General features: G+C 41.1%; 1 protein-coding gene and 1 pseudogene across 1 annotated transcript; one reads left to right on the forward strand and one right to left on the reverse strand.

The window, feature by feature from the left end:
* The first annotated feature begins 5322 nt into the window (after positions 1–5322).
* On the forward strand, positions 5323–10399 carry LOC138035377 (guanyl-specific ribonuclease pgl-1-like). Its single transcript, XM_068882081.1, has 8 exons — positions 5323–5391; positions 6335–6367; positions 6491–6523; positions 6647–6679; positions 6824–6844; positions 7360–7434; positions 7578–7637; positions 7851–10399. Exons 1-8 carry the CDS (start codon positions 5382–5384, stop codon positions 8135–8137), a joined length of 552 nt encoding a protein of 183 aa, XP_068738182.1. The 5' UTR covers positions 5323–5381; the 3' UTR covers positions 8138–10399.
* LOC138035379 (uncharacterized) lies at positions 9851–11887 on the reverse strand (annotated as a pseudogene).
* Positions 11888–12397: the final 510 nt, after the last annotated feature.

Genomic DNA, 12397 nt, shown 5'->3' on the forward strand with positions numbered 1-12397 from the left:
ATTCAACGTCACAGCGGCCATTGGTCGAGTAAATTTCGGAATTAACGGCTCTTATTTAAAAGATTTCAAGGTCGACACTGTGTCTATGACGTCAAGAGCTCCTGACCAGACTCCGAGCAGTCATTGAGCCATTGTAAGCCCACTGGTTAAGCTCGCAGTAAGCTTTCAAAGTTGTCCAAACATTGCGCTCGACTTAAATACTAAACAATCAACGTCACAGTGGCCATTGGTCGAGTAAATTTCGGAATTAACGGCTCTTATTTAAAAGATTTCAAGGTCGACACTGTGTCTATGACGTCAAGAGCTCCTGACCAGACTCCGAGCAGTCATTGAGCCATTGTAAGCCCACTGGTTAAGCTCGCAGTAAGCTTTCAAAGTTGTCCAAACATTGCGCTCGACTTAAATACTAAACAATCAACGTCACAGCGGCCATTGGTCGACTAAATTTCGGAATTAACGGCTCTTATTTAAAAGATTTCAAGGTCGACACTGTGTCTATGACGTCAAGAGCTCCTGACCAGACTCCGAGCAGTCATTGAGCCATTGTAAGCCCACTGGTTAAGCTCGCAGTAAGCTTTCAAAGTTGTCCAAACATTGCGCTCGACTTAAATACTAAACAATCAACGTCACAGCGGCCATTGGTCGACTAAATTTCGGAATTAACGGCTCTTATTTAAAAGATTTCAAGGTCGACACTGTGTCTATGACGTCAAGAGCTCCTGACCAGACTCCGAGCAGTCATTGAGCCATTGTAAGCCCACTGGTTAAGCTCGCAGTAAGCTTTCAAAGTTGTCCAAACATTGCGCTCGACTTAAATACTACATTCAACGTCACAGCGGCCATTGGTCGACTAAATTTCGGAATTAACGGCTCTTATTTAAAAGATTTCAAGGTCGACACTGTGTCTATGACGTCAAGAGCTCCTGACCAGACTCCGAGCAGTCATTGAGCCATTGTAAGCCCACTGGTTAAGCTCGCAGTAAGCTTTCAAAGTTGTCCAAACATTGCGCTCGACTTAAATACTAAACAATCAACGTCACAGTGGCCATTGGTCGAGTAAATTTCGGAATTAACGGCTCTTATTTAAAAGATTTCAAGGTCGACACTGTGTCTATGACGTCAAGAGCTCCTGACCAGACTCCGAGCAGTCATTGAGCCATTGTAAGCCCACTGGTTAAGCTCGCAGTAAGCTTTCAAAGTTGTCCAAACATTGCGCTCGACTTAAATACTAAACAATCAACGTCACAGCGGCCATTGGTCGACTAAATTTCGGAATTAACGGCTCTTATTTAAAAGATTTCAAGGTCGACACTGTGTCTATGACGTCAAGAGCTCCTGACCAGACTCCGAGCAGTCATTGAGCCATTGTAAGCCCACTGGTTAAGCTCGCAGTAAGCTTTCAAAGTTGTCCAAACATTGCGCTCGACTTAAATACTAAACAATCAACGTCACAGCGGCCATTGGTCGAGTAAATTTCGGAATTAACGGCTCTTATTTAAAAGATTTCAAGGTCGACACTGTGTCTATGACGTCAAGAGCTCCTGACCAGAGTCCGAGCAGTCATTGAGCCATTGTAAGCCCACTGGTTAAGCTCGCAGTAAGCTTTCAAAGTTGTCCAAACATTGCGCTCGACTTAAATACTACATTCAACGTCACAGCGGCCATTGGTCGAGTAAATTTCGGAATTAACGGCTCTTATTTAAAAGATTTCAAGGTCGACACTGTGTCTATGACGTCAAGAGCTCCTGACCAGACTCCGAGCAGTCATTGAGCCATTGTAAGCCCACTGGTTAAGCTCGCAGTAAGCTTTCAAAGTTGTCCAAACATTGCGCTCGACTTAAATACTAAACAATCAACGTCACAGTGGCCATTGGTCGAGTAAATTTCGGAATTAACGGCTCTTATTTAAAAGATTTCAAGGTCGACACTGTGTCTATGACGTCAAGAGCTCCTGACCAGACTCCGAGCAGTCATTGAGCCATTGTAAGCCCACTGGTTAAGCTCGCAGTAAGCTTTCAAAGTTGTCCAAACATTGCGCTCGACTTAAATACTACATTCAACGTCACAGCGGCCATTGGTCGAGTAAATTTCGGAATTAACGGCTCTTATTTAAAAGATTTCAAGGTCGACACTGTGTCTATGACGTCAAGAGCTCCTGACCAGACTCCGAGCAGTCATTGAGCCATTGTAAGCCCACTGGTTAAGCTCGCAGTAAGCTTTCAAAGTTGTCCAAACATTGCGCTCGACTTAAATACTAAACAATCAACGTCACAGTGGCCATTGGTCGAGTAAATTTCGGAATTAACGGCTCTTATTTAAAAGATTTCAAGGTCGACACTGTGTCTATGACGTCAAGAGCTCCTGACCAGAGTCCGAGCAGTCATTGAGCCATTGTAAGCCCACTGGTTAAGCTCGCAGTAAGCTTTCAAAGTTGTCCAAACATTGCGCTCGACTTAAATACTACATTCAACGTCACAGCGGCCATTGGTCGAGTAAATTTCGGAATTAACGGCTCTTATTTAAAAGATTTCAAGGTCGACACTGTGTCTATGACGTCAAGAGCTCCTGACCAGACTCCGAGCAGTCATTGAGCCATTGTAAGCCCACTGGTTAAGCTCGCAGTAAGCTTTCAAAGTTGTCCAAACATTGCGCTCGACTTAAATACTAAACAATCAACGTCACAGTGGCCATTGGTCGAGTAAATTTCGGAATTAACGGCTCTTATTTAAAAGATTTCAAGGTCGACACTGTGTCTATGACGTCAAGAGCTCCTGACCAGACTCCGAGCAGTCATTGAGCCATTGTAAGCCCACTGGTTAAGCTCGCAGTAAGCTTTCAAAGTTGTCCAAACATTGCGCTCGACTTAAATACTAAACAATCAACGTCACAGCGGCCATTGGTCGACTAAATTTCGGAATTAACGGCTCTTATTTAAAAGATTTCAAGGTCGACACTGTGTCTATGACGTCAAGAGCTCCTGACCAGACTCCGAGCAGTCATTGAGCCATTGTAAGCCCACTGGTTAAGCTCGCAGTAAGCTTTCAAAGTTGTCCAAACATTGCGCTCGACTTAAATACTAAACAATCAACGTCACAGCGGCCATTGGTCGAGTAAATTTCGGAATTAACGGCTCTTATTTAAAAGATTTCAAGGTCGACACTGTGTCTATGACGTCAAGAGCTCCTGACCAGACTCCGAGCAGTCATTGAGCCATTGTAAGCCCACTGGTTAAGCTCGCAGTAAGCTTTCAAAGTTGTCCAAACATTGCGCTCGACTTAAATACTACATTCAACGTCACAGCGGCCATTGGTCGACTAAATTTCGGAATTAACGGCTCTTATTTAAAAGATTTCAAGGTCGACACTGTGTCTATGACGTCAAGAGCTCCTGACCAGACTCCGAGCAGTCATTGAGCCATTGTAAGCCCACTGGTTAAGCTCGCAGTAAGCTTTCAAAGTTGTCCAAACATTGCGCTCGACTTAAATACTAAACAATCAACGTCACAGTGGCCATTGGTCGAGTAAATTTCGGAATTAACGGCTCTTATTTAAAAGATTTCAAGGTCGACACTGTGTCTATGACGTCAAGAGCTCCTGACCAGACTCCGAGCAGTCATTGAGCCATTGTAAGCCCACTGGTTAAGCTCGCAGTAAGCTTTCAAAGTTGTCCAAACATTGCGCTCGACTTAAATACTAAACAATCAACGTCACAGCGGCCATTGGTCGACTAAATTTCGGAATTAACGGCTCTTATTTAAAAGATTTCAAGGTCGACACTGTGTCTATGACGTCAAGAGCTCCTGACCAGAGTCCGAGCAGTCATTGAGCCATTGTAAGCCCACTGGTTAAGCTCGCAGTAAGCTTTCAAAGTTGTCCAAACATTGCGCTCGACTTAAATACTACATTCAACGTCACAGCGGCCATTGGTCGACTAAATTTCGGAATTAACGGCTCTTATTTAAAAGATTTCAAGGTCGACACTGTGTCTATGACGTCAAGAGCTCCTGACCAGACTCCGAGCAGTCATTGAGCCATTGTAAGCCCACTGGTTAAGCTCGCAGTAAGCTTTCAAAGTTGTCCAAACATTGCGCTCGACTTAAATACTAAACAATCAACGTCACAGTGGCCATTGGTCGAGTAAATTTCGGAATTAACGGCTCTTATTTAAAAGATTTCAAGGTCGACACTGTGTCTATGACGTCAAGAGCTCCTGACCAGACTCCGAGCAGTCATTGAGCCATTGTAAGCCCACTGGTTAAGCTCGCAGTAAGCTTTCAAAGTTGTCCAAACATTGCGCTCGACTTAAATACTAAACAATCAACGTCACAGCGGCCATTGGTCGACTAAATTTCGGAATTAACGGCTCTTATTTAAAAGATTTCAAGGTCGACACTGTGTCTATGACGTCAAGAGCTCCTGACCAGACTCCGAGCAGTCATTGAGCCATTGTAAGCCCACTGGTTAAGCTCGCAGTAAGCTTTCAAAGTTGTCCAAACATTGCGCTCGACTTAAATACTACATTCAACGTCACAGCGGCCATTGGTCGACTAAATTTCGGAATTAACGACAGCAAACTATGATATGCAATGAAATATGGCCCTTAACTCCTAGCTTATGCCAGACTGTACTGTTAAGCATAAATGCCAAGCTAAATTGTTTTAGGGTTCTTGTCAGCTGTGTTGATATTGGGAAAACGGGCCGGTTTCGCGGGAAAAACATTACAAATGTACTCATAAGACAAGCAAGTTCCTTTCGCCAAGAAACGGAAAAGTGTAATAATGAACTTTCGCTAAAGTAAAAACCAATTAAAATAAAAGGGAAAGCTTGGATGGCGTAGCAATTGCGGCACGCGCGAAGCTTTACAAATAAGTACAACAAGATGCACTCGACTCTATTTAGCCTAAAATCCCGCGAAGGAATGGCATTTTCTCTTAGCAGCCAGATTGAGCTGAAGTTAAGAGCCACACGAATGCAGTTGATATGAAAATACCTTCATCGATCTTCATCTGAATCAAGGTTTCTCTCAAAAGCCTCTTTAAACACGCTGGGTCAGCCATTACTCTTTATTCCTCGGGGAGGGGATGCCTGGGAAATGGTTTGTTCGTTGCAAGGCCTTGGACGAGGCACGAAAGCGAGTTTTTTGTGGAAAAAACAGAAATTTCGATTCCGACACAAAAACCTCTCTCCCAAACAGCCGAAGATTATCTCCGACATTTCCCGGAGCCTGTCGGAAGTCAAAGCCGAGAAACATCGCGATCGACCGATCGACCGAAATGCAAGGAGCCTGTGTACGAGGGATGCGATTGGAGGAAACGACAGGCAGCGGAATTTTCAAAACACAGCGCCATTATATAGCTAGAGGGAAGTGCGAACATCCAAAAGATGGAATCTAGTAAGTAAGAAAACTGTAGCTAAAATGCTCTTAATGTGGTTTCTTTCTTTCCTGTCTTTTCCCACCGTAAACTGTTCGTTAGATTCGGTCAAGTGAGCGACACGATTTGGCACGTTGTCGAACAGTAGTACCTCTGAAGGCGGTGAGACTTCTTCGTTCATTCCAGTACATTTCCAAATCTCCCACCTTTGCCACTCGATAGAACGCGCTATTGCGTGTACTTGAGCTGATTTTAATAATAATTTCAATCTGAATGATCTCCAAGTGAGAGAAAACGCAAATGACTGGCCTTTTTGGGGCACATTATCGCCTTGCCAGTGGTTTCACTGACGAAGCTTATTTGAACTGGGGAACTGGGGACGCGGAGAAGGACGACAACATATCTCAGGGAACAAGGGAACTTCATACAATTGAAGGGATCAAAAAGTAATTTGGGTTCAAGGGAACAGAAGCAATTGTTTTAATGAATCAACGACACGCCCCAGCCCCTCCCTGGTAGGGCCTCATTAACGACAACTTTAAGGTGGCTCAAATCAGCAAATCAGTAAGAGAATGAATGTCTTATTTATGACGAAAGTAACCCTCTAATGCTGTTGTCTTGTGATACTAAAGGCCTGGGGTTCTGCAATAATCGCTCAACCAGATGTAGTCATTGACTTGACCCAGCAGGTTACCATGGCAACAAAACAGCCATGTCAGAACCGCCTTTATCTGGTATTTAAATGCTTTTCTATTTCAAATACGAAATCGGGGATTACCATTTGCTATTTGTGAAGAGTGATTTGCAAGCTGTGAACAGTAAAATTCTCTAAAAACTTAACACAAGGAAACAAAACATTCTCCAATGATGTCTATAAATAATTTGATGCACATTTACAATAACTTTGAATTGCCTTTAGTCAAGGATGTGAAAAGCTAACTTTTCCTTTCTCATTACTTCCAGACACAAGTGACCAGCAAGCAGTTATGTCAGTTGGTATGTGATTTTTGAAAAATTTCCAAACACTTTGAAGGCCTCTTACCTTGACATTTGATTAGTACGACCAATAATTAAATAATCTATGAGAAAAGCTAACTTTTCCTTTCTCATTATTTCCAGAGAAAAGTGACCAGCAACCGACCTGTTCAGTTGGTATGTGAGCTTTGAAAATGTTCTAAACACTTTGAGGGCCTCTTACCTTGACATTTCATTAGTACGACCAATAATTAAATAATCTATGAGAAAAGCTAACTTTTCCTTTCTCATTACTTCCAGAGAAAAGTCACCAGCAACCAATCATGCCAGTTGGTATGTGACCTTTGAAAATGTTCCAAACACAATTTGATTAGTACGACTAATAATTAAATAATTTATGCTTGTGTGACTGGAAGAAAGTCTGTTCATTCCATGTAATTATACTAATAATATCAATCTTTTTTCTTTGTTTACTAGAACCACCACCAGATGCTACATGTAAGCCCTTTGATCTTGATATTAGAAGTAACAATGTTTCTTGTCATGTGCGTTTGACTGAACTGGCATTGAAGTGCCTCGTTAATATAATATTGTAATTTATTATTCTTCCAGCAATGCAAAGGTACATCTTCTGAAACTATTTCAATTGTTAAAATTGGGGACCATCATTTCACTATATCTCATGATGATATTCTGCAATGTATACTAGATAGTGGGGAAACTGCCATTTATGGCATAGTTGACAAATTTGAACCTACTACAAACCTGGTGTCCAAAAAATAGGTTTATTATTCATGATGGAAAATCAGATGCATTAATTTTGAATGCACAGGCTTTTATTGGCCTCTTTGAAGTGCCTCGTTATGGGGAGAGAACGTCATGCCATACAATTCTTTCTCTGTGTGCGATAACCTTGCCTGGATAAAGCATGTGCAATAAAGTCCATGTAATGAAGACAATAACATCATTCCTTTCTTGCTTTTTGTAAACTGTTTTATTTGTTCTATAAACAGCACACAAAGAGTTGTCCCCTCAGGAGGGGATGACGCAACCCTTGAGTGACACCAGAATCCCAGAAAAAGAAAATGGTACAAATTCATTTCCTTATTACATTACTGAACTAGTTACTATCATTTGTCATTTGCTTTTCATCGTAACAGTGACAATGCCAACTTCTGTTTGACTTGCTTAACTACAGTCTGCAAGAAATTATATCACTCCTGTTTTCTAGAAAAGGCTGATGGAAAGGACCCAACAAAGGTTCCCCCCAAGGAGCCACACCCGTACACAAGTAAGCATAGAATATTCTTTATATTTACACATGACTACTTATCAAGTGAAGCTAGGATCTATTTCAGATATCATCTCAACATTACAAGTTAACTGCGAAGATCATAGCTTCACTTGCAAAGTGAACCAGCCGACGGTCAGTGACCTGATAACGGTTCACAATTAACATTTTACATGCCAATACAACGGCTATTCTTTTTTCTCTCTTTTTCAGGGTGCTGGCGATGTGGGGGACAGGGGCACATCAGGGCTCAGTGCCCCACCAAACCAAAACATGTAGATAGCGGGAGGGGGGGAAGTCGGGGGGCTAGGGGTGGAATTCGCGGTAGGGGCGGAAATCGGGGGGCAAGGGGGGGATATAGAGGCGTCATGCGCGGTACAGCACGTGGCAGGATTTTTCGTACAGGAAGAGGCGCGGGCGGCCATCGGGGCAGGGGGAATGGGAGAGGGTTGATGAATTTTATTCGGGGGAGAGTAATCAATATCTATAATTATAAGTAAAGAGACCTTGTCACGTTACAGTCAAGCTCTGTCCGCTGTACTGTTTATTCTTCAGACTGAGAGTTCTGAATTTCTTAGTTCATGCAGAAACATATTTCAGCTCTACATTTAGATTTTTTCCCAAAATGCATCACTGCAAACATGCAACTGCATAGCTTGACTGTAACAGTGCTTGACTCCTCCCTTTACTTTTTATAGATATTGATTATTATTGTTGTGTTATTGTTAAAGTATACAAGTAGATGAATAAAGACATTATTATCGTCATCATCCTTGATTAGATTGAAAACAACCGATAAATAATTCTAGCCAGCCAATGTCTTTCTGTCTTTCTTCATTTACTTATATTGCAATAATTGTTAATTAGAATAAATATTATTATTATTGTAAATATTATTTATGGCCTGCCAGGAGAGACACACCTTTTTAGGAAGGAACCAAAACCACTAATACTTGTTAGCCTTTCATTGGGAACTCATGAATCCTTATCTATTGTGAGGATGTTTGAATTTCGGGAACAGAACAGCCTATTTTCCATTTAGATAAATGACAAGAAATTTAGGCAACTGAAACAATCAATCCAAATTTCCTGTTGATAACATGGACTTTCTTGTGTAAAACAGGGTCCTGTAAGGCATCCACCTTGAATGTACAGTATCATTAAGGTGTGAACAACATTATTCAACTGCTAGTGTCTGTGAAAAACACATGAAGCACTCTTCATTCAGAATTAACCTTCCCAAAGCAACAACTAGAAAGCTAATTATTGAAAATTATCATTCCTCACAATATTAAGGTGAGGTTTTTTTTTCTTGCTCAGAAATTCCTGTTACCATAGTTACAGGACACAAGTATTAAGTTTCTTATTTCATTTGTTTGTTCATATGTGGAATAAAACCAAAAAAGCCATCAAGTCTCTCATTAAGATTTCAACCTTGCATGATATCTCTCATGTTTGGTATCTCTACATACAATAACTTTTATAGAGTAAAATTAGTTATCGATCAGCGAGTATCTGAGTATTTATTGCCCTGTTTTATTTGTTATCGAGAATGAAGTCCTTTGATTGCAGCCCTGCTCTGTGTGTCAGAACAACTAGAAAGCTAATTATTGAAAATTATCATTCCTCACAATATTAAGGTGAGGAATTTTTTTTTTCTTGCTCAGAAATACCTGTTACCATAGTTACAGGACACAAGTATTAAGTTTCTTATCTCTTGCCTTTCTCCTAATAATTGAAACTGTGGTGATATTATTTCATTTCATTTGTTTGTTCATATGTGGAATAAAACCAAAAAAGCCATCAAGTCTCTCATTAAGATTTCAACCTTGCATGATATCTCTCATGTTTGGTATCTGTACATACAATAACTTTTATAGAGTAAAATTAGTTATCGATCAGCGAGTATCTGAGTATTTATTGCCCTGTTTTATTTGTTATCGAGAATGAAGTCCTTTGATTGCAGCCCTGCTCTGTGTGTCAGAAAGTTTTGAATCGGTTCATAGACCGAATGCATAAATGGCAGCCAAAAAAATTTTCTTTTGTTTATGTGCTATTTAGCCTTAGTAGCCTCGATTGCATGGACAAAATACAAAAGAAATGTTGCTTGAGAGCGAGGCTAGTGAGTCTCATTAGCACATAAACAAAAGAATGCATTTTGGTCGCCATTTATGCATTTGGTCAATTAAAAAGAATACATGACAACAAAGACCTTATGGTCTCAACCACTGTTTATTAATATATTTCATATGCTTCCTAATCACTGAACAGAGTGTATGAACACTCAAGCTTGAAACAAAACTTGTGAGCCAATGGGCTCTCGTTTGCACGGTTCAAAACTGGAAATTTCATGCTTCCATTGCAAGGCCAAGCATCTGTGGCCATTGTAGATAATTATGCAAAGATTTTTCATTTTCACTTCATGCAAAATATAGACCATTCTACAGTTGTAGCTAAGCTGCCTGGCTTTAGAATGGAAGCGAGGCTGCCAGTGACCCTGTTTTGATACAAACCTTTGTGCTTTTCTCATGTTAATGTAGACTAATTTGAATCACAACAACACAATTTACATGATAAAAGCAGTTAGGTCTGTATCGATTCAAGGTCACCGGCAGCCTCGCAGCCATTCATAGGCCAGGTCACTGAGCAAACAACTGTAAAATGGCCCATTGCCGTTGTTCCAAGTAAGAATAAACATTTGCATTTGTTTTGTATATGTGCTGTCAATTTAACTGGCTCAATAAAGCAATTACTGGCTCAAATGATGGAGGTGATGTTATTTCAAGTTACTAAGGCTACGTATAAAATCAGCCTGTCATTCACTTGAATTTGGGAAACTGGGACAACCAATTTTGCTTCAACTAAGTTAATTCTTATTCTGCTAGGCCCTCTTGTTTGAAAACATGCACCCTTCAGTCAAGCTCTCATGCTGTTCACAAGAGGAGAAAAAATTGTGGGGTGGAAGCTTTTGTGAATTGATTCTGGACTTAGAGAAGTGAAACTGTTTTTTGGAAATCAGACGGTTTTTCGCCGTTTGGAGCTTGACTGAAAGACTGCACAGACAGTTACCCTTTCACTGCCTTGTGGATGGTGCGTGTGGAAGTCATGAGTCTGTAGACACCTCCTCGCTTTTTGGAGCCTTGCAATTCCACAGGAACAAGGCTGTCAATGTCTTCCTTCCACTCTTCGACCGAGAGTTCAAGCTTATATAAGTTGGTGCCTATGTGTTTGTAATATAACAGCGTCGCCTCTTTTGTCTTATGGACTTGACCTGGCCAATGTAAACCACCGGCTTCAGATAGGTGCTTTCCTCTGATACAACGGCGACGAAATCGCCCCTGTTGACTGTCTCATCACCCTCTTCTGGTTCCCCATCGGTTGCAGTTTCCCCTTCATCCAGACGGCCCTCTGCGTAATCTCTGGCTAAGTCGACCGCCATTCGTTTCTTCTGATTTGCTGTGCGGCGATCGTATGTATGTTGCGCTTGTTTTCGCGAATGCCTGAGCGCAGATGCTAGCGAAGCCTTGAGAGAGTCCGTACAGTCCCTGTTAAAATCATAGAACAATGTCTGAGTCATGATATGTAATATTACACTCGAGGGGGTAATGAGAGAACTGAAATTATTGTAGGGTAGTTGACCAAAGACTGAAAAACACTCTGTTTGCCCTCCAAGAATTGCATAATAACTGTTTCCAGTTTCACCTGAGACTGACAATGGTCCCAAGAGAAAATATAAGCAATCAATGCTCTTGCATAATTCTGAAAGTGGCCTACTTACAAACACTTTGTTTAGGTCAGAGACTTAACAAACAACATGGACATGGGATTCAATTAGCTTGAGCAAACTACCAGCCATCTCTTCGCACGGATGCAAACCAAGTATTCTAGTGCATAGGACTGATTGATGAAAAATAAATTATTGGAATCCTATGTTTTTAAGCTGTTTCATGTGAGTCAAAGAATATATTGACCTCTTGACTCAACTTCCCTAATTTTAAGACTAAAAGTGCCCTCTGAATTACTAAGAATAACTCACGATTTGTCGTACGCCCAAGTGATAAAGGAACTTCTGAGTATGTTTATGGAAGCCAACTTTCCCGTAAGGCCATATAGCACGCTCTTCAAGTGGGCAGAAAAGGAGGCAGCAGTGAAGTGATCACCATTCTTGTTCTGGAGTAAAAAAAGGGTAGTGCATTTGCATTGGTTGTGTTTTGTTTTGTTGTTTTTTTTTTCATTTTTGAGACCACTTTCTTATATAGATCCTTGTCAATTCCACACACGTGTGTGCAAAACATACACATACATGTTAGGGTGGAAAAAAGAATGAATACTCAAAAAACAGCAGGGTGATTTTTCTAAAAAAAACACCCTCACAGGGGTGAATCTGTTGGAAAAAATATCCCAGAGAGGTGTTGTTTCTCTTGAAATCACCCCACAAGGTCCAGGATCACAAAAAATCACCCCAATTGGGTTGATTTCATATCACGCAAGGGTTAATTTTGCAAATCCACTCACCCCAGAGAGATGTGGTTTTCAGTCAAAAACACCCCACTAGGTTCCTAATCACAACCGTGAACCTTGATAGGGGTGTACTTTTCACAACAAAACACCTCACTGAAATGTGGTTTCACTTGAAATCACCCCCAAAAGGTGTGAAATTAGGTGCAAAAACCCCACTTGGGACATGAAATACCTAACAAGGGGTAATTTTAAAATTACCACACCCTGCAAGGGTAAATGTGCCCAAAAAACACCCCACC

The sequence above is a fragment of the Montipora capricornis genome, unplaced genomic scaffold (genome assembly GCF_036669925.1).
Source record: "Montipora capricornis isolate CH-2021 unplaced genomic scaffold, ASM3666992v2 scaffold_363, whole genome shotgun sequence".
Taxonomy (NCBI): Eukaryota; Metazoa; Cnidaria; class Anthozoa; order Scleractinia; family Acroporidae; genus Montipora; species Montipora capricornis.

Excerpts from the sequence above, each read along its gene's own strand:
- LOC138035377 (XM_068882081.1), top strand. Across the intron at positions 6,524-6,646 it reads GCAACCGACCTGTTCAGTTG|AGAAAAGTCACCAGCAACCA; the intron begins GTATGTGAGCTT and ends CATTACTTCCAG. Across the intron at positions 7,638-7,850 it reads GGAGCCACACCCGTACACAA|GGTGCTGGCGATGTGGGGGA; the intron begins GTAAGCATAGAA and ends TCTCTTTTTCAG.